The 23,637-nt window shown below is 38.2% G+C and overlaps 1 protein-coding gene across 2 annotated transcripts in view; it reads left to right on the forward strand.

Annotated features, from left to right (window-relative positions):
• LOC133551767 (polypeptide N-acetylgalactosaminyltransferase 10-like) overlaps positions 1–23,637 on the forward strand; it is a 243,181-nt gene that overhangs the window by 80,987 nt on the left and 138,557 nt on the right. For both annotated transcript variants that reach the window (XM_061898831.1, XM_061898832.1), the window contains exons 2-3: positions 3,769–3,871; positions 3,987–4,125. In XM_061898831.1, the coding sequence (XP_061754815.1) occupies positions 3,769–3,871; positions 3,987–4,125 (242 nt within the window). The remainder of the gene's footprint in view (positions 1–3,768; positions 3,872–3,986; positions 4,126–23,637) is intronic.

A 23,637-nucleotide genomic window follows, 5' to 3' on the forward strand; every position in this document is an offset into this window, starting at 1 on the left:
ACCCCCTCTCCAGGGGCCCAAGTTTAGACCGATTTTTTTATTTTATTTTATTTTAATCTTTTATTTTTTTCTCCCATTCCCCCCCTACTTGTATACCTGTATCTCACCTTTTTGTAAGGGGCGCCGGAAGTTGGCAGACCCGTCAGCAATCCTGTTCTGTATCCCTGTAATGTTTGTCTGATCTTGAATGGGATTGTGCTGAAAATTTTAATTTCCCCTCGGGGATTAATAAACTATGTCTGATTCTGATTGGCACACAAGCTCATGATCTAGGCGCCGCTATGAATAGTTTGTCTACACTCGCGCTTATAACAACAGTGCGACTAATAGTTGATTAATAGTCAAGTTACAAAATGCACATGGGGTTTTGTCGGTGTGATTTAGGTCGTTATTTATTAGGTTTTTTGGGTGGAATAGAAGACTACCGAAAAATTTCAGTTCCTCTTTAAGTTGGTCTCAAAATAATGCTGACATTCATATCATTAATCACCAATAAATTGAAGGACAATATATCGTCGAACCCAATTTGTTAAAGGGGAACATTATCACGATTTCAAAAGGGTTCAAAACAATAAAAAATCAGTTCCCAGTGGCTTGTTGTATTTTTTGAAGTTTTTTTCAAAATTTTACCGGTCCCGGAATATCCCTAAATAAAGCTTTAAAGTGCCTTATTTTCTCTATCATCGAAACCACTATCCATTTCCCTGTGACGTCATACAGTGCTGCCAATATAAACAACATGGCGGTTACCACAGCAAGATATAGCGACATTAGCTCGGATTCAGACTCGGATTTCAGCGGCTTAAGCGATTCAACAGATTACGCATGTATTGAAACAGATGGTCGGAGTATGGAGGCAGATAGCGAAAACGAAATTGAAGATGAAATTGAAGCTATTGAGCGAATAGCGGCCATAGCGTGGGTGTACCTAATGAAGTGGCCCACCGCATGGCTGCCTTATTAGCATCGCCGGCAAGATGTGCGGACCAAACGATCAGGACTCTCGCATCTTGTGACACTGGGGCAACTTAAATCCGTAGATTGGTAAGTGTTTGTTTCACATTAAATGTGGGTATCTAGTTTCAAATGTACATACAGCTAACGTAAATAGCATGTTAGCATCGATTAGCATAGCATGTTAGCATCGATTAGCTGGCAGTCATGCCGTGACCAAATATGTCTGATTAGCAAATAAGTCAACAACATCAACAAAACTCACCTTTGTGATTCCGTTGACTTAATCGTTGCAAATGCATCTGCAGGTTATCCATACATCTCTGTGCCATGTCTGTCTTAGCATCGCCGGTCAAATGTGAAGACAGTCTGGTGCATTCAATGGGGGTCTGGCGGAAGATTTCTTGCCAGTGGTGCAGCTTGAATCCCTCCCTGTTAGTGTTGTTACACCCTCCGACAACACACTGACGAGGCATGATGTCTCAAAGATTCCAAAAAATAGTCGAAAAAAACGCAAAATAACAGAGCTGAGACCCGGTGTTTGTAATGTGAAAATAAATATGGCGGGTGTGTTACCTCGGTGACGTCACGTTCTGACGTCATCGCTAAAAGACCGATAAACAGAAAGGCGTTTAATTTGCCAAAATTCACCCATTTAGAGTTTGGAAATCGGTTAAAAAAATACATAGTCTTTTTTCTGCAACATCAAGGTATATATTGACGCTTGCATAGGTTTGGTGATAATGTTCCCCTTTAATGTCCCAGGCCAACCTCCACAAACTCCACACAGCTTTCACATGCACTAATAACTATAGATAGGCCTAAAACGTACGTCATTTTAACATGAAACCTAAATGGTTATTCAATGTGTTCAATGATACTGTACAACTCTGTGATTTACAGAGGCTGCAGTCAGTGAACCGCAAAATGGAGAGGGAACAGTCATTCATAAGTACAGCGGTATCTTGGTTTAGTAATGCTTAGTAATGCGTTCCAAGCGGTCGGATCAAATTCTGCTTTGAGCCCCAGTTTAACTAGGAGTGGCTCTAAGAAAATGCCATCGAAACATAAAATACTAGCAATAATGATTTAGCTGTATTTTTTTTTAACATGTATGAGTTGATTCAATTTGTTGCTGCATGGAACAGATCAGTGTGTGAATGGGAAACCATTTTCTTCAGCTAAACTCAGACAAAACAGGAATCCTTGTCTGTAGCCCACAGAAGCAAATGGAAACTATTATTAGTCACCTTGAGACAGTCTCCCTGAAACCTAATAGACAGGTTAGAAATAGGATAAATAATGAACTCTGGGTTGAATTTTAACACCCACATTGTGTTAAGAACATCAGCAGCTTTTTAACAACTAAAACATTGCCAAAATCAGAGGAATGTTGTCCAAAACAGACTTAGAAATACTAATCCATGCCTTTGTCTGTCTCCAGCTAGTTAGACTACTGTAATAGCATTCTCACTGGGCTCTGTAAACGAGCCGCAGTACATCTAGAATGCTGCTGCTGGAATCCTGACTAGAACCAGGAAATACGACCGTATTAGTCCAGTGCTTAGGTCACTGCACTGACTTCCTCTTGCTCAGAGAACACACTTTAAAACAGCTCTCCTTGTGTACAAGTCTTTTCATGGTCTTGTGTTAAAGACATATGAACCATCTCGAGCTCTGAGAACCTCAGGGAGTGGTCTCCTGCTGGTGCTCAGAGTCACGACCAAACAAGGTGAGACTGCATTTCAGTTTTAAAAATCTGGAATAGTCTTCCTGAAGATGTGAGACAGGTCTCCGGTGTTGGTGATGTTCAAATCCAGCCTGAGAACACTTAAAAAAAAAAAATAAAGTTAAAGTACCAATAATAGTCACACACACACACTAGGTGTGGTGGAATTACCCTCTGCATTTGAACCATCCCTTTGTTCCACCCCCTGGGAGGTAAGGGGAGCAGTGAGCATCACCGGTGGCCACACTCAGGAATCATTTTGGTGATTTAATCCTCAATTCCAACCCTTGATGCTGAGTGCCAAGCAGGGAGGTAATGGGTCCCATTTTCATAGTCTTTGGTATGACTCGGCTCGGGTTTAAACTCACAACCGACCGATCTCAGGGCATATGACAACTGCAGGTATTTTACCTACAATCTTTGATTTTAATTTTAATTATGATTGTTTCTATGATGATTGTGTTTGGATTTTAATTTGAAGTCTAAATATTTTAATAAATATTTTTTTCTTTTTTGCCTTTTTGTCATTTTCTGTAAATTACTTTGATTTGCCTTGCATGCAAATGAATTCTCCTCTCTAAAGAAACTTGCCCTGCTTTTTTTTAACAGAATCATACAACACTTGTGTGATTGCTGCATAAATTATTGTAAATGACAGAGAATATAAATTGTTAAGAAATGATTGTGGATAATTCACATCTTAAAGCATAACTGTCTTGGGTCTTGATTTAATCAGTTGGTTAGGATGCTAATTTTGCATCTTAGGCAATTATAGTGGTTATCATCACTGTATGCAAAAAACTGAGACATTTTCTGTAAAATGTCATAGTCTGCCCCAACACTAACAACCGAATAAATGCAGTTTCTCGACAAAACTGTTGGTTTGTTAGCTTCTTAGCAGATTTACATCACTGATTGTCATAAAACTTTGTGGATTGATGGTACATCTGCATTACAAGAACCCATTATTTTTTGCTACAAAGTGGGATAACAGTATTTTTATACAAAATTATTGTTTTCGTGCATTACACGTCTGATGTGGGGGTTTTTTTGTCGTTATATGCTTATGTCATTCTTCTTTTCAGGGTTTGAATCGACTACGGAAAGACAATCAAAACGGACGCGATAGCGTTTCGAGGAAAGACTGGCATAACTACGAAGCAATCAAAAGCGATGCCGCCCGATCCGGTCAGTCCCTCGTCAGCAATGACTCGTACAAGTTTGCATAATGTAATTTAAACATTGAATTGAAATCTCGCAGCTTTTTACTGTATGTTGAGCGAGTGCAAACTGTTTGATTTAGGAAATGGTGAACAAGGGAAAGCATTCCCGCTCACGGACGCCGACCGGGTGGACCAGGCCTACCGGGAGAACGGCTTCAACATTTACGTGAGCGACAGGATCTCCCTGAACCGCTCCATCCCTGACATACGCCATCCGAAGTGAGTCTTAATGAGTCATGAATAGGGATGTAACAACATGAACGCTTAATACCATGATTCTCATTACTATTACCACAATATTGTTGAATGTGTTCAAAAAGTCCTAATACACACACTGAAATATTTCAACCTAGTGTCTTTTTTAAAATAACTACAATAAATAGACAGTGCTAGAAATCCCACTATTTTCCATAATGTTTTTCTTATGCTTCACAGATAGTGTTTGAGTTTTAGTATTTTGTCTGTGTTTTTAATGGCTAAGCTTTAAAATGTATTAAAGTGAAAAGTGCGTAACAAATAATTAATTTAAACTACAGATGTCCGATAATATCGGACTACCGATATTATTGGCCGATAAATGCTTTAAAATGTAATATCGGAAATTATCGGTATCGGTTTCAAAATGATCAAAACACAATAGTTTTTTTAAAACGCCGCTATGACCAGAGATCTACAGAGCACCAATTAACCTTAAAGCACTGCCTTTGCGTGCCGGCCCAATCACATAATATCAACAGATTTTCACACACACAAGTGAATGCAAGGCATACTTGGTCAACAGCAATGCAGGTCACACTGAGGGTGGCCGTATTATTAACTTTAACACTGTTACAAATATGCACCACACTGTGAACCCACACCAAACAATGACAAACACGTTTCGGGAGAACATCCGCACCGTAACACAATATAAACACAAAAGAACAAATAACCAGGGCCCCTTGCAGCACTAACTCTTTCGGGATGCTACAATATACACTCCCCCTCCCCCAACTCAACTCCGCCCCCACAACCCTGCCCACTTCAACATCCTCATTGTCTCTCAGGGAGAGCATGTCCCAAGCTGCTGTTTTGAGGCATGTCAAAAAAAATTATGCACTTTGTGACTTCAATAATAAATATTACGCAGAGCCATGTTGGCATTTTTTTTCCATAACTTGAGTTGATTTATTTTGGAAAACCTTGTTACATTGTTTAATGTATGCAGCGGGGCATCACAACAAAATTAGGCATAATAATGTGTTAAGTCCACGACTGTATATATTGGTATCGGTTGATATCAGTATCGGTAATTAAGAGTTGGACAATATCGGAATATCGGATATCGGCAAAAAAGCCATTATCGGACATCTCTAATTCAAACAGTAACAATAACCGTCAGAAGTATTACCGCGGTTGTAATCATTACCGTTTATTGTTACACCTCTGGTCATGAATCTTTTATGCCTTTTTTTTTTTTTTTTTTACAAGGTCTAAATAGCCCCTTTAGAGATGAGAAATAAATTGTGGTAAACTAGGCTAGCTGTTACGATTGGGTGGCATGGTAATGAGCGGATTGTTTCCCCAAGATGCAAGCGGAACTCCGGAGGCAGTGTGCAGGTATAAAAGTTAAATATTTTCCATAAATCAGTCATGAATACAAGAATTCAGGAAAAGCTTGCCGATAGCACCGGAAGCTAAAGCAAAGCTATGGAAAGGCTTAGCATCGAAAACACGAACAAGAAGCAAGGATTATCAAACGTAAATGTTGCATGAAGCAAACAAATCAACCAGACCAAGTGTGGTGAAAGGCAGGAATAAATAGCTCTCTGATTAGTGCCTGGGAGCAGGTAATCAGAGGCAGGTAAAAATAATTAGCACGCATGGCAACCAGGAAACACAAACCCAGGGGTGCTGAAACATCACTAAGGGGGTCTTCAACTAAAAAAAAACATGATTCGGGCAACAGATCATTACAGTAGCCTTGATTTTGGAATTCAAAAGTGTTTTTAGCCTGCCCTTTGAGGAACACACCTTATTGTCTCTGTAACTTTAATGCTAAAGAGCTGGATTAGTCCAAGCCTTTTGTACAGTTAATACACTTTTTAACTCTGTGCCAGCCTCATAGATACTATGTAACCTTGATTATGTTTACACTGCAGGCTTAAGTTGCCCAGATCTTTGTGGTAGTGTGCCTACAATTATGCTTCATAAAACTTGCTGAATTGTAAACTTAAAAAAAGGATTATATTTTCTAATTTCTCTTTTTTCCACCAAAGTATCGGTATAAACGCGGACAGGCCCCAATGTGGCCTCAATATGGCCTAGACGTCACTTCCATGCGCAGTTCGATACTATGAAAACAGAGAAAGTAATATTACTACTACTTTTAAAAATAAAAGCCACCACAACTCAAAAATGACGTTGTTTTAATGTTAAAACAAATATATAATGTCCTGTAATGTAATGTAATGTAATGTAATATAATGTATGTATGAATGGATATATTTATTGTAATATATTTGGGAGATTTCTAATCTTTTTATGGCTGCTAAGTAGAAGAGACACAGACATCAGCAATGATTAGATTAGATTAGATTAGATAGTACTTTATTTATTCCTTCGGGAGAGTTCCTTCAGGAAAATTAAAATTTTCAGCCCAATCCCGTTCAAAATGAGACAAAAACATTACAGGGAGACAGAACAGGATCGCTGACGGGTTTGCCGGCTTCCAGCGCCCCTTACAAAAAAAAATTAGATACAGGTAAACAAGGGGGGGGGTTCAAATAAAATAAAAGGAAATAAAAAAATCGGTCTAAGCCTGGACCCTGGAGAGGGGGTCCAGACTGAGGCCAAGGGAAAAAAACAACAACAACTCAGCCATAGTACACATTCCTCTCACATGTGTGTGAGAGGGAAACATCAAACATCAAAGAACACAAAGGACTTTAAAGCAGCGGATACAACCAGCTACTTCTACATACAGCTATGAATAAAAACTAAAAGAAACATATACACTGTGGTGGCCTCTGTGGTGTTCCACGCCATCGTCCGCTGGGGTGGAGGGAGCATGGCCAGAGACAGGAGCAGACCCAACAAAGCAACCAACTCCTGTCCAGTGTCCAGTCCGCATGGATGAGCGAGGATACATTAGGGTTTTTTTTTTCCAACTCACGTAAAAAACACCAAAGCATATACTTGTACGTTTTCTGGTCCTTCAGCAATTGCTGTTTCTTGGCAAAGTATATATACGGTCGCGATCAAAAGTTTACATACACTTGTAAAGAACATAATGTCATGGCTGTCTTGAGTCTCCAATAATTTTTACAACTATTTTTTTTTTTTTTAATGAGAGAGTAATTGGAGCACATACTTGTTTGTCACAAAAACATTCATGAAGTTTGGTTCTTTTATGAATTTATTATGGGTCTACTGAAAGTGTGACCAAATCTGCTGGGTCTAAAGTATTCATACAGCAATGTTAATATTTGGTTGCTTGTCCCTTGGTAAGTTTCACTGCAATAAAGCACTTTTGGTAGCCATCCACAAGCTTCTGGCAAGCTTCTGGTTGAATTTTTGACCACTCCTCTTGACAAAATTGGTGCAGTTCAGCTAAATTTGTTGGTTTTCTGACATGAACTTGTTTCTTCAACATTGACCACGTTTAAATCAGGACTTTGAGAAGGCCATTCTCAAACCTTTATTTCGAGCCTGATTTAGCCATTCCTTTACCACTTCTGACGTGTGCTTGGGGGTCACTGTCCTGTTGGAACACCCAACTGCGCCAAAGACCCAACCTCCGGGCTGATGATTTTACGTTGTCTTGTAATTTGGAGGTAATCCTTCTTTTTCATTGTCCCATTTAAAGCACCAGCTCCATTGGCAGCAAAACAGGCCCAGAGCATAATGCTACCCCCACCATGTTTGACGGTAGGAATGGTGTTCCACGGATTAAAGGCTCCACATTTTCTCCTCCAAACATATTGCAGCTCAATTTGTGTGTCATCTGACATCACATGGACAAAGCTAAGACCTTCTGGAGGACAGTTCTGTGGTCTGAAGAAACAAAACATGAGCTGTTTGGCCACAATACCCAGCAATAATAACTTGAGGGCAAAACATGTCCTGTAATGTAATGTAATATAATATAATGGAGCAGTTCAGGGGTGAGATGGGAAGCGCTATGGTGCTAACATTACAGTTACGTTGATATAGCGACATCATACTAGGGTACTCTTTTAAAAAAAAATATATATATATATATATATATAGAACAACAAAATGATAGCTGGCATAGCTCCAGGATTTTTTATGTGTAGCGAATTCTGCTTTAAGCACGAACAGCAGATTATTATCCCGTTTTGTGCTCATAAACAGGGATACCGGGACACATACTGTATTACTGTTGGAACATCATAAAAGGTCTATTTCACATAATGGGGGCCCTTTTAAATGCAATAGCGATCACACAACACAGTTACAGTAATGTCCATGTTTTTATAAGTGACAAGTGTCACATCAGTTGGTTTTATAGGTCGTGCAACGCCGTCCAACCAAAAAACACTTGATTTCAATTGCTTCTAGTCGTGTACCCAATAACCCTCGGAGAAAATGGCCATTTTTCTGCAACACAACATATCCTTTAGGGTCAATATGAGCAGTTTCTTGTGAATTGAGGTAGGCCACAGAGGACTGCAGGTTTAAATCGCAGCCAAGACTGCAGTAAGCAGGTTATCTTAGAGATTGGCACTCCATCTAAAAAATAAAAGAAATTCCCAGCCTGTCTTTGGCAGGCTCAAAAAGCAGATCATTGGTGCAGAGATTTTTTTTAGGAATGGGCTGAGACACATCTTATACTTTCTCCCACAGATCGGTATTTTCTCTTTCATAAGGGCTCATGTATTCACTATTCCTAATGGAATTTTTCAGTTACGGAAGGTTTGTTGGGCACACGTTCACAATTTGTAAAAAAAAATAAAAAATACAAAGTAAAATAAAGTGACGGACAGGAAGTGTGCATCGCCTCAGACTGCAACATGCCACTGCCCAGTCTTTGGTAAGCAATAGTGTTGTAACGATACCAATATTTTGGTACCGGTACTAAAATTATGTCAGTACTTTGCAGTACTTTTCTAAATAAAGAGGACCCCAAAAAAATTGCATTATTGGTTTTATTTTAACAAAAACATCTTAGGGTATATTATACATATCTTTCTTATTGCAGTTAAAGGCCTACTGAAACCCACTACTACCCCCCACGCAGTCTGATAGTTTATATATCAATGATGAAATATTAACATTGCAACACATGCCAATACGGCCTTTCTAGTTTACTAAATTGCAATTTTAAGTTTCCCGCGAGTTTCGTCTTGAAAACGTCGTATAATGATGACGTGTACGCAAGACGTCACCGGTTTTTAGAAAGTATGAGCGCTGCACACACACACAGCTAAAAGTCGTCTGCTTTAACCGCATAATTACACAGTATTTTGGACATCTGTGTTGCTGAATCTTTTGCAGTTTGTTCTATTAATACTGGAGAAGTCAAAGTAGAAAGATGGAGTTGGGAAGTTTTAGCCTTTAGCCACACAAACACACGGTGATTCCTTGTTTAAAATTCCTGGGGGTGAAAATTTACTATGGATCAGAGCGCGGTCAAGCGAACATGAATCACGACAGAATGTCAACCAGCAGGTTTCGGTGAGAAAATTGTGGTTAAAAAGTCGCTTCTTACCGGAGAAAAGCTGAGCTTGTGCCGTCCATAGCTGCCGTCGACTCCCCTGAGACATTGGCGTCAACACACCCGTGGAGACACCCCTTTGACTATCAGGTACTATTAAACTCACTAAAACACTAGCAACACAATAGAAAGATAAGGGATTTCCCAGAATTATCCTAGTAAATGTGTCTAAAAACATCTGAATCCGTCCCAATGCAATCGCGTTTTTTTTCTTTTCTAGTCCGTCACTATCAATATCCTCAAACACGAATCTTTCATCCTCGCTCGAATTAATGGGGAAATTATCGTTTTCTCGGTTCGAATAGCACTTTTTGTTGGAGGCTCCCGTTAAAATCAATGTGAATATGTGAGGAGCCATCAACATGTGACGTCATCGTCCGCGACTTCCGGTAGAGGCAGGGCTTTTCTCTTAGCACCGAAAGTTGCGAACTTTACTGTGGATGTTCTCTACTAAATCCTTTCAGCAAAAATATGGCAATATCGCGAAATGATCAAGTATGACTCATAGAATGGATCTGCTATCCCCGTTTAAATAAGAAAATCTCATTTCAGTAGGCCTTTAAGTTCTTAAATAAAATAGTAAACATACAAGCTAACTTGTCTTTTAGTAGTAAGTAAGGAAACAAAGGTTCCTAATTAGTCTGCTGACATATGCAGTAACATATTGTGTCATTTATCTTTCTATTATTTTGTCAACATTATTAAGGACAAGTGGTAGACAATTCATTATTAATCTACTTTTTCATTTACTGTTAATATCTGCTTACTTTCTCTTTTTATTACATATTCTATTTACACTTCTGTTAAAAATTTAATAATCACTTATTCTGCTGTTGTTTCATACTTTACATTAGTTTTGAATGATACCACACATTTAGGAATTGATCCGATACCAAGTAGTTACAGGATCATACATTGGTCATATCCAAAGTCCTCATGTGTCCAGTGACATATTTCCTGAGTTTATAAACATAATGTACATTTTTTTAAAACGAAAGATGTGTTGATGCCCAAAAATATCGACGTAATCATATTAGTATCGACTCGATAAGGTGCCTGTACTTGATATCATCACAGTGGATGTCAGCTGTAGATCCACCAACTTACAATTTAATATTGACGCCGGTGAGCTACGGTGTGTAGTGGAAGCATGTTTAGTTATTCCTCGTCCTGCAGGGATGATACTTGTAAGAAACTTACTTTATTTGTCCTCATGGAGGTGAGGATTAGTGGTTTAGAAGTAGCTACAACACTGCTGGCGGTGGATGGACGTTAGCTGCTAGCCAGCAAGCCATGTCTTAAAGTAGGCTGACCATATTCTGAAATCCCAAAAAGAGGACACATATATGCGTGCCAAGGTGGGCAGCACGCCAAGGCCAAGACTAGGTGAAAATTTGCCAATGATACTTGAACTTGCTTTATAAATAATATATTTATATAAGTAAAGCATTTTTTCTCCTCTGTTGACAGCAGTGATGGCGCTACAACTTTTCAAAATGGTGTCCCATGGACCCCATCAAGTAATAAAAATGGGGTCCCACAGTACATTTTTGGGGTCCCACTTTTTTGTAAGCGTTTTGAAAACAAATGATAAAGATGTGCATTGTCCTGTTGTATCTCACGTTCTATATTGTGTTTTAGAAAAGGTTGTCATAAACGTTACTTAGTTCAATAAAATAAATGATATAAAAATAAGACAAATTTATATGCATATGTAAATGTATTCAGTTATACACATTCATTCACTTTCTTCTTTCCTTCATGGATCTAAACCTTACCGTGGCTGGTAGTTTTTTTCCATGTTTTTATTTAATGAGTTGTAGGTGTATTTATTTCAGTATAAAAGTGTACAAAGTATTTTGCGTCGGTCATGAAATTATGATAATGGTGTGCCAGGACATACATATATTTTATATTTAAGGCTTTAAATCTCTGGATTCTACATCAACTTCAAATATATTCCTCATTTCAAAATGTTTTTTGTTTTTTTTGTTGATTGTTTATTTTCCGCCCTTTTTTGTCAACCAAAAGTACATTTTTTCATGGCAAACACACAAAATATGCAAAATCTTCCACCAAAAATACAAAAATATTTTTCAAAGTGGAATATTTGATGTGACGTAATTGGGGTTGAGGCGGGGGTGTAAAGTGTAGTATCCCGGAAAAGTCAGTGTTGCAAGGGGTTCTGGGTATTTGTTCTGTTGTATTTATATTGTGCTACGGTGCGGATGTTCTCCCAAAATGTGGTTGTCCTTCTTGTTTGGTGTGGGTTCACAGTGTGGCACATATTTGTAACAGTGTTAAAGTTGTTTATACGACCACCTTCAGTGTGACCTGTATGGCTGTTGACCAAGTATGCCTTGATTGTCAATGAATCCCCTACCCCGCTCTCTCGGTCTCTGCCCCTCCCTCAAGAACGCACACTTTCACAATCTGTTTTGTTTTTAACCCCGTACATACATTGAAAAAACAATCAACTTTGACACAAAACGCCGGACATTTGAGGCATTTAAGAGACTACGCCCGGACACCCCGGACAGTCCCGCAAAAGAGGACATGTCCGGGGAAAAGAGGACGTATGGTCAGTCTACTTAAAGCTCCTCTTCCGGTGGGCATTTCAGTGTTACAACTTCACCTTTATCTTTAGTTTTTAAACCAAAATGCGTCAGTTCTCCCTTTTCGGTCTACACATTGTGTCTGCTTCTAAGTACTCCGTGATTGTGCGCCGGCAAACATGCTTGTCTGCTTGAAATACAGCAATGTCACGACCTGACTTCGACGCGGGACCGGTATGTTTCAGAGACGGTATCGTAGCGATAATGATTTATTAGTATCGCGGTACCATACTAATACCGGTGTACCGTACAACCCTAGTAAGAAAGAATCAATGCTAGCTGCTTAGAAGAAGCCATAGCCTGGAGTCTCTGTTCTGCTCTTGTATCCCGTTTTGCCTTCCAGTGAAATAAATCCTGTGGAACCTTGATTTACGAACTTAATTAGATCTTGAACAGGGTTTGTAAATAGAAACGTTTGTATATTGAAGCAAATTTTTTCTTAAAGAAACAATGTAAACATGAATAATGGGTTGCAGCCTTGACAACAGTCCATATTTTACTAATGGTTTGTAAAGGAACAACGTTATAATCAATGTTCTTTTGATCATAATCATCATAATTACTTAATTTGATATGGAATTGATTCACCGTGCAGCCCTACTGTACTACATACTGTTGGTTGTATGGAAACCAATTCTTCTTGACAATGGCAATCATCACTAACCTTCAAAGTCAACACCTCTGCAGAATGTGTGAACCACAGCGACAGCTCTGGAACAGGTTTTGTTCAGTTGACAGGGCTATGTCGTAAGGAAAAGCTAAAAAAAAATGAAACAAAACATGTACTGCTGTCTCTCTCTTTTTTCTGACTCATTAAAGGACACACAGCTGAAAATAGGAAAATGTTTGTAGCGCTATAAATATTGTCCTGTAAAGAGCAGCGGACCTGCTGCCTCGTTTTTGTCACCGTTCAGCCTTCAGTGCTTTGCTGTTACTTCCTGACCTCACTGTGGGAAACAAATTTAAAGATGTTTCTCCACTCCAGTGGGCTTCCAAACTTATTCCCACCCTTGACTTATTTGAGAAAGTTTTTATATGCGCGATTTTGTGTCAAAATCAACCTCCCGTATTTCCTTGAATAGCCGCCAGGCAGGTAATATGCACCTGCCTTGAATTACTGCCGGGTAAAACTCGCTCCCCAAATTTATTACCGCATGCTTTATTTTTACCACCGGGTCAAATACGTGATGTCACGAGTGACGCTTCCCCTGCCGTCATTTTCAAAATAGCGGAGGAGGTGTTTTTTGCCTTTACTGTGTGTAAACCAGGGGTCTTTTTCAACAGCCATACAGATCACACTAATGGTTGTGATATAAAACAATTTTAACACTCTTACTAATATGGGCCACACTCTGTGAACCCTAACCAAACAACAACAACAAACACATTTCTGGAGAACATTGGCTCTGTAACACATTGTATACGCAACATAAGAATTACCCAGAATTCCAATGCATCCATGACTCTTGGCTATATTATACACTTGCTAGAACCAACCAACCCCCTCCGTGCGTCGGTTGAGGTGGGCAAGGTTGGGTGCGCGTGTATAATATACCGGTAGCCAAGAGTCATGGATGCATTGGAATTCTGGGTAATTATTTTGTTGCATTTATAAGTGTTACAGAGCCAATGTTCTCCAGAAATGTGTTTGTTATTATTGTTTGGTTAGGGTTCACAGAGTGTGGCGCATATTAGTAAGAGTTTTAAAGTTGTTTATATCACAACCATCAGTGTAAACGGTATGGCTGTTGACCAAGTATACATTGCAATCTCGTATGACATGCAGCGAAATGCATCTGTCCTGCTTGCACGCAGATAGCATGGTGCAAGGGTGGGCGCGATGACATGTTGTAGAGCAGTGGTCCCCAACCACCGGGCCGCGACCGCAGAAGAATGTTTTTTTTTTGTTTTTTTTTTATCACACTCAATTTTTTACTGCATGCCATTGGTAAACACAGGGGTTAGAAGAGGTTTTAAAATTATTAGCGCTTGCTTACTTTTACCGCATGCCTTGAGTAAGCGCAGGAGTGAGAAGAGGTTTTAAATTAATTAGCGCCCCGTTGGCTATTCAAGGGGAATACGGTAACCCTTGTTGACTTCTGAGACACAGAAGGAGGTGAATTAAATAGGTTCTAGAAAAAAAAATTACATTTGTAAAGTTACAAAGGACTTAAAATTTTAGTTTCAGTTCATTTCCTACATGCATACGATACAATGTAATGCATCACATATTTGCGGTTCTTTCATTACAGCACTTCCGAAAAGGAGTAGGAAGAAGCTGAGCTTATTTAATCCTACCCATTTTCATACCATAGCAATTTTATCCCTTTTCCTTGTTGTCTGTAACAGAAGAGTGAATAAATAATAAATAAATAATATACAATAGTGAGTAAACAAATATTAAATACATAAATCATCTTTCTCTAAAAAAAAAAAAGGGATCAAAATCCATCCATATATCTATTTTCTACAGCGTGTCCCTTTTGGTGTCACAGGGGGTGCTGGAGCCTTAATCATAATTGTTGTTTTGTGTACTTTGTGAACACTTGTAGTTTGAGCAGTCTCTTATACTGAATCATTTTGGTGCTTTACTTTATTTTTTTAACTGATCCATTCCATAATTTTAATTCCACATACAGATATGCTAAAGGTTTTAAGTGTTGTATGAGCATTACAAATGTTTGAAATGAGATTTACCTTTAAGGATATAGTTCTCCTCTTTTGTTGAGAAGAATTGTTGTACATTCTTGGTTAGCAGGTTACAGTTTGCTTTGTACGTAAATTTAGCTGTTTGCAAATGCACCAAATCGTTGAATTTCAATATTTTTGATTCAATAAATAAAGTGTTTTTATGTTCTCTGTAGCCAACATTATGTATTATTCTAATTGATCTTTTTTGTAACACCGTTTGTCAATGAAGTGCACGTTTGTATTTGTTTCCCCATATTTCTACACAATAACACAGATATGGTAACACTAGTGAGCGGAAGAGATGCACAACAATTCTTCTCAACAAAAGAGGAAATATGTAACCATGGAGAAAAATCTAATTTGAAAGATTTGTATGCTCGTACAACACTTAAGACCTTTAGCATATCTGTATGTGGAATTAAATTATGGAAGGAATTACAAGGGAAATTAAACAAAGCACCAGTAGGATTCAATTCAAGAGACTGTTCAAACTACAAGTGCTCACAAAGTACAAAGAACAACAATTATCATAAATATATTAAACCTTAAAAAAAAATTCAATACTTTTTTTTATCTATTCAATTTTGGTTAACGTACTTGATTATTCATAGTTTATTCATTCACTGTTCTTTTACAAACAGTAAACAAATAAATGGTATAAAACTGCTTTAATATGAAAGGGGGTAGGATTAAATAAGCTCTGCTTCTTTCTTCTCCTTTTTGGACGTGGTGTAATGAAACAACTGGAAATATGTGATGCAGGACATGGTAATCACTTGTTCGAAACAAATTGAACTGAACTGAACTTCTCCCTGCGCCCTTGTGGACATGTTGAATTGTACTAGTGTAACTATGGGATGTTTTTCAATGTAACTTATCCAGCAAACAAAATTATTACCAACTTTTACCAAGGATAATTGCTCTTGCGCACAGCCTGTAAAAGCCAGTAATTTTGCAAACGTGCAACAATTTGTCAGGTTGACCAAGCAATTTTAAGGTAGTATCGGATGTGTGTTTGTTCATCAATGCCTGTACACGGGTGTCACTCACTTCCGCCTTGTTGTGTATTTTATACACTTCATTAGACACAGAGGCTGACTAATCTCGTGTCAAACTATCCGATGTTGTGTTGTTGCATTAGTATCTGGGTGGCAAACATGTCGTGACATTAAAGGGGAACATTATCGCAATTTCAAAAGGGTTACAAACAATAAAAAATCAGTTCCCAGTGGCTTGTTGTATTTTTTGAAGTTTTTTTCAAAATTTTACCGGTCCCCGAATATCCCTAAAAAAAGCATGATTTTGTGCTTGATTTTCGCTATTTGCGATGCGACTATCCATTTCCCTGTGACGTCATACAGTGCTGTCAATGTAAACAAACAACGGCGAATACCACAGCAAGATATAGCGACATTAGCTCGGATTCAGACTCGGATTTCAGCGGCTTAAGCGATTCAACAGATTAAGCATGTATTGAAACGGATGTTTGGAGTATGAAAGTATTGAAGAAAAAACTGAAGCTATTGAGCGAATAGCTATTGACGCTATTCATAGCCATAGCATGGCCGAATAGCTGCGTTAGCATTGCCGGTTAAATTTGCAGACCAAACGATCAGGACTTTTGCATCTCTTGACACTGGAGCAACTTAAATCCTTCGATTGGAAAGTGTTTTTTTCGCATCAAATGTGGGTGGAAGGAAACGTAATATAGTTGCAAATGCATCTGCAGGTTATCCATACATCTCTGTGCCATGTCTGTTTTAGCACCGCCGGTATATAGCATGTTAGCATCGATTAGCGTAGCCTGTTAGCATCGATTAGCTGGCAGTCAACATCAACAAAACTCACCTTTGTGAATTCATTGACTTTATAGTTGCAAATGCATCTGCAGGTTATCCATACATCTCTGTGCCATGTCTGCTTTAGCACCGCCGGTAAAAAGCATGTTAGCGTCGATTAGCATAGCATGTTAGCATCGATTAGCTAGCAGTCACGCCGCAACCAAATATGTCTGATTAGCACATAAGTCAATATCAACAAAACTCACCTTTGTGATTTCGTTGAATTTATCGTTGAAAATGCATCTGCAGGTTATCCATACATCTCTGTGCCATGTCTGCCTTAGCATCGCCGGTAAATGTGGAGACACTCTGGCACATTCAATGGGGGTCTGGCGGCAGACACTTTTGCATCTTCAGGCCAGTGGTGCAACTTGAATCACCTGTTAGTGTTACACCCTCCGACAACACACCGACGAGGCATGATGTCTCCAAAGTTCCAAAAAAATAGTCGAAAAAACGGAAAATAACAGAGCTGAGACCCAAATGCTTGCAATGTGTTGAAAATAAAAATGGCGGCTGTATTACCTCGGGGACGTCACGTTCTGACGTCATCGCAAAAAGAGCGATAAACAGAAAGGCATTTAATTCGCCAAAATTCACCCATTTAGTGTTTGGAAATCGGTTAAAAAAATCTATAGTCTTTTTTCTGCACCATCAAGGTATATAATGACGCTTACATAGGTCTGGTGATAATGTTCCCTTTAAAGCCATGAGAAAGGATCCAACAAAATGTTTCCACCCAAAAATTGTGTTAGTTCTTCTAGAATAAACCCGTAAAGTCTACAAGAGAAAAAAATTGCCGTTTCAAGTGAACAAAGTCGTAACATTACAAGAAAACATGTATCATAATATGTTATTATATTAGGAAGTCCTTATTTTCACTTTTTTTTCTGAGGAAAAACATGTATATATTGGATGTTTTTAATAAAGTTGTAATGTTAATTTAATGAGTACAGGTTCTGACATTTTTGATCAAACGACAAAAAGTCGTTTTGTTAAGAGATCCCACACAAAGTCAAAAAAGCAGACCACTCTTCATTTTTCTGAAGAAAAAAATTTAATGTTTTGAGAAAAGTGTCCTACTTTTATGAGAATATGTCGTAATATTACAAAGTAGTGTTGTTACGATGAATTACTATGATAGTTTTCATCTAAGATATTTTTTTTTAAAGTTGTAATGATTAATTATCATTTCATGACACTACGTTGAAAGAACCAAACAGAAAAGTTGCAAATTTATTAGATTTTCCATTTAAAAAAAAATGTTGCAAAAAATATTTAGCAAGAACATGTTATATTGGGCTTCACGGTGGAAGAGGGGTTAGTGCCACCGTGAAGTACTCTGTGATTGTGCGTCGCCAAACATGCTTGTCTGCATGTAATACAGCAATGTCACGACCTGACTTCGATGCATGACCGGCACGTTTCGGAGACGGTATCGTAGCGAAAATTATTTATTAGTATGGTGGTACTATACTAATACCGGTGTACCGTACAACCCTAGTAAGCAAGAATCAATGCTAGCTATAGTGCTTAGAAGAAGCCATAGCCTGGAGTCTCTGTTCTGCTCTTGTATCCCTTTTTGCCTTCCAGTGAAATAAATCCAGTGGAACCTTGATTTGCGAACTTAATTAGATCTTGAACAGGGTTTGTAAATAGAAACGTTTGTATATTGAAGCAAATTTTTTCTTAAAGAAACAATGTAAACATGAATAATGGGTTCCAGCCTAAACAACAGTCCATATTTTTCTAACGGTTTGTAAAGGAATAACGTTATAATCAATGTTCTTTTGATCACAATCATCATAATTACTTAATTTGATATGGAATTGATTCACCGTGCAGCCCTACTGTACTACATACTGTTGGTTGTATGGAAACCAATTCTTCTTGACAATGGCAATTATCACTAACCTTCAAAGTCAACACCTCTGCAGAATGTGTGAACCACAGCGGCAGCTCTGGAACAGGTTTTGTTCAGTTGACAGGGCTATGTCGTATGGAAAAGCTAAAAAAAAAAAAGCAACAAAACATGTACTGCTGTCTCTCTCTTTTTTCTGACTCATTAAAAGACACACAGCTGAAAATAAGAAAATGTTTGTAGCGCTATAAATATTGTCCTGTAAAGAGCAGCGGACCTGCTGCCTCATTTTTGTCACCGTTCAGCCTTCAGTGCTTTGCTGTTACTTCCTGACCTCACTGTGGGAAACACATTTAAAAATGTTTCTCCACTCCAGTGGGCTTCCAAACTTATTTCCACCCTTGACTTATTTGAGAAAGTTTTTATAAGAGCGATTTTGTGTCAAAACTAAACTACCGTATTTCCTTGAATAGCCGCCAGGCAGGTAATATGCACCTGCCTTGAATTACTGCCGGGTAAAACTCGCTCCCCAAATTTATTACCGCATGCTTTACTTTTACCACCGGGTCAAATACGTGATGTCACGAGTGACGCTTCCCCTGCCGTCATTTTCAAAATAGCGGAGGAGGTGTTTTTTGCCTTTACTGTGTGTAAACCAGGGGTCTTTTTCCACAGCCATACAGATCACACTAATGGTTGTGATATAAAATTATTTTAACACTCTTACTAATATGCGCCACACTCTGTGAACCCTAACCAAACAACAATAACAAACACATTTCTGGAGAACATTGGCTCTGTAACACATTGTATACGCAACATAAGAATTACCCAGAATTCCAATGCATCCATGACTCTTGGCTATATTATACACTTGCTAGAACCAACCAAACCCCTCCGTGCGTCGGTTGAGGTGGGCAGGGTTGGGTGCGCGTGTATAATATACCGGTAGCCCAGAGTCATGGATGCATTGGAATTCTGGGTAATTCTTTTGTTGCATTTATAAGTGTTACAGAGCCAATGTTCTCCAGAAATGTGTTTGTTATTATTGTTTGGTTAGGGTTCACAGAGTGTGGCACATATTAGTAAGAGTTTTAAAGTTGTTTATATCACAACCATCAGTGTAAACGGTATGGCTGTTGACCAAGTATACATTGCAATCTCGTAGGACAAGCAGCGAAATGCATTCGTCCTGCTGGCACGCAGATAGCATGGTGCAATGGTGGGCACGATGTCATGTTGTAGAGCAGTGGTCCCCAACCACCGGACCGCGACCGCAGAAGAATGTTTTTTTTTTTTTTTTTTTTTTTTTTTTTTTTTTTTTTTTTTTTTTTTATCACACTCAATTTTTTAATGCATGCCATTGGTAAACGCAGGAGTTAGAAGAGGTTTTAAAATTATTAGCGCTTGCTTACTTTTACCGCATGCCTTGAGTAAGCGCAGGAGTGAGAAGAGGTTTTAAATTAATTAGCGCCCCGTTGGCTATTCAAGGGGAATACGGTAACCCTTGTTGACTTCTGAGACACAGAAGGAGGTGGATTAAATAGGTTCTAGAAAAAAAAACTACATTTGTAAAGTTACAAAGGACTTAAAATTTTAGTTTCAGTTCATTTCCTACATGCATATGATACAATGTAATGCATCACATATTTGCGCTTCTTTCATTACAGCACTTCCGAAAAGGAGTAGGAAGAAGCTGAGCTTATTTAATCCTACCCATTTTCATACCATAGCAATTTTATCCCTTTTCCTTGTTCTCTGTAACAGAAGAGTGAATAAATAATAAATAAATAATATACAATAGTGAGTAAACAAATATTAAATACATAAATCATCTTTCTCTTAAAAAAAAAGGGATCAAAATCCATCCATATATCTATTTTCTACAGCTTGTCCCTTTTGGTGTCACAGGGGGTGCTGGAGCCTTAATCATAATTGTTGTTTTGTTTACTTTGTGAACACTTGTAGTTTGAGCAGTCTCTTATACTGAATCATTTTGGTGCTTTGTTTGATTTTTTTAATTGATCCATTCCATAATTTTAATTCCACATACAGATATGCTAAAGGTTTTAAGTGTTGTATGAGCATTACAAATGTTTGAAATGAGATTTACCTTTAAGGATATAGTTCTCCTCTTTTGTTGAGAAGAATTGTTGTACATTCTTGGTTAGCAGGTTACAGTTTGCTTTGTACGTAAATTTAGCTGTTTGCAAATGCACCAAATCGTTGAATTTCAATATTTTTGATTCAATAAATAAAGTGTTTTTATGTTCTCTGTAGCCAACATTATGTATTATTCTAATTGATCTTTTTTGTAACACCGTTTGTCAATGAAGTGCACGTTTGTATTTGTTTCCCCATATTTCTACACAATAACACAGATATGGTAACACTAGTGAGCGGAAGAGATGCACAACAATTCTTCTCAACAAAAGAGGAAATATGTAACCATGGAGAAAAATCTAATTTGAAAGATTTGTATGCTCGTACAACACTTAAGACCTTTAGCATATCTGTATGTGGAATTAAATTATGGAAGGAATTACAAGGGAAATTAAACAAAGCACCAATATGATTCAATTCAAGAGACTGTTCAAACTACAAGTGCTCACAAAGTACAAAGAACAACAATTATCATAAATATATTAAACCTTAAAAAAAAATTCAATAATACTTTTTTTTATCTATTCAATTTTGGTTAACGTACTTGATTATTCATAGTTTATTCATTCACTGTTCTTTTACAAACAGTAAACAAATAAATGGTATAAAACTGCTTTAATATGAAAGGGGGTAGGATTAAATAAGCTCTGCTTCTTACTTCTCCTTTTTGGACGTGGTGTAATGAAACAACTGGAAATATGTGATGCAGGACATGGTAATCACTTGTTCGAAACAAATTGAACTGAACTGAACTTCTCCCTGCGCCCTTGTGGACATGTTGAATTGTACTAGTGTAACTATGGGATGTTTTTCAATGTAACTTATCCAGCAAACAAAATTATTACCAACTTTTACCAAGGATAATTGCTCTTGCGCACAGCCTGTAAAAGCCAGTAATTTTGCAGTGTTTTCCATTACCGTGCCGTTTATAAAGAATGTCAACAACGGTAAAACGTGCAACAATTTGTCAGGTTGACCAAGCAATTTTAAGGTAGTATCGGATGTGTGTTTGTTCATCAATGCCTGTACACGGGTGTCACTCACTTCCGCCTTGTTGTTTATTTTATACACTTCATTAGACACAGAGGCTGACTAATCTCGTGTCAAACTATCCGATGTTGTGTTGTTGCATTAGTATCTGGGTGGCAAACATGTCGTGACATTAAAGGGGAACATTATCGCAATTTCAAAAGGGTTACAAACAATAAAAAATCAGTTCCCAGTGACTTGTTGTATTTTTTGAAGTTTTTTTCAAAATTTTACCGGTCCCCGAATATCCCTAAAAAAAGCATGATTTTGTGCTTGATTTTCGCTATTTGCGATGCGACTATCCATTTCCCTGTGACGTCATACAGTGCTGTCAATGTAAACAAACAACGGCGAATACCACAGCAAGATATAGCGACATTAGCTCGGATTCAGACTCGGATTTCAGCGGTTTGAGCGATTCAACAGATTAAGCATGTATTGAAACGGATGTTTGGAGTATGAAAGTATTGAAGAAAAAACTGAAGCTATTGAGCGAATAGCTATTGACGCTATTCATAGCCATAGCATGGCTAAATAGCTGCGTTAGAATCGCCGGTTAAATTTGCAGACCAAACGATCAGGACTTTTGCATCTCTTGACACTGGAGCAACTTAAATCCTTCGATTGGTAAGTGTTTTTTTCGCATCAAATGTGGGTGGAAGGAAAAGTAATATAGTTGCAAATGCATCTGCAGGTTATCCACACATTTCTGTGCCATGTCTGTTTTAGCACCGCCGGTATATAGCATGTTAGCATCGATTAGCGTAGCCTGTTAGCATCGATTAGCTGGCAGTCAACATCAACAAAACTCACCTTTGTGAATTCATTGACTTTATAGTTGCAAATGTATCTGCAGGTTATCCATACCTCTCTGTGCCATGTCTGCTTTAGCACCGCCGGTAAATAGCATGTTAGCATCGATTAGCTGGCAGTCACGCCGCAACCAAATATGTCTGATTAGCACATAAGTCAATATCAACAAAACTCACCTTTGTGATTTCGTTGAATTTATCGTTGCAAATGCATCTGCAGGTTATCCATACATCTCTGTGCCATGTCTGCCTTAGCATCGCCGGTAAATGTGGAGACACTCTGGCACATTCAATGGGGGTCTGGCGGCAGACACTTTCGCATCTTCAGGCCAGTGGTGCAACTTGAATCACCTGTTAGTGTTGTTACACCCTCCGACAACACACCGACGAGGCATGATGTCTCCAAAGTTCCAAAAAAATAGTCGAAAAAACAGAAAATAACAGAGCTGAGACCCAAATGCTTGCAATATGTTGAAAATAAAAATGGCGGCTGTATTACCTCGGAGACGTCACATTCTGACGTCATCGCAAAAAGAGCGATAAACAGAAAGGCGTTTAATTCGCCAAAATTCACCCATTTAGTGTTTGGAAATCGGTTAAAAAAATATATGGTCTTTTTTTCTGCACCATCAAGGTATATATTGACGCTTACATAGGTCTGGTGATAATGTTCCCCTTTAAAGCCATGAGAAAGGATCCAACAAAATGTTTCCACCCAAAAATTGTGTTAGTTCTTCCAGAATAAACCCGTAAAGTTTACAAGAGAAAAAAATTGTCGTTTCAAGTGAACAAAGTCCTAACATTACAAGAAAACATGTATCATAATATGTTATTATATTAGGAATTCCTAATTTTCACTTTTTTTTCTGAGGAAAAACATGTATTTATTGGATGTTTTTAATAAAGTTGTAATGTTAATTTAATGAGTACAGGTTCTGACATTTTTGATGAAACGACAAAAAGTAGTTTTGTTAAGAGATCCCACACAAAGTCAAAAAAG

The sequence above is a fragment of the Nerophis ophidion genome, linkage group LG04 (assembly GCF_033978795.1).
Source record: "Nerophis ophidion isolate RoL-2023_Sa linkage group LG04, RoL_Noph_v1.0, whole genome shotgun sequence".
Classification (NCBI taxonomy): Eukaryota; Metazoa; Chordata; class Actinopteri; order Syngnathiformes; family Syngnathidae; genus Nerophis; species Nerophis ophidion.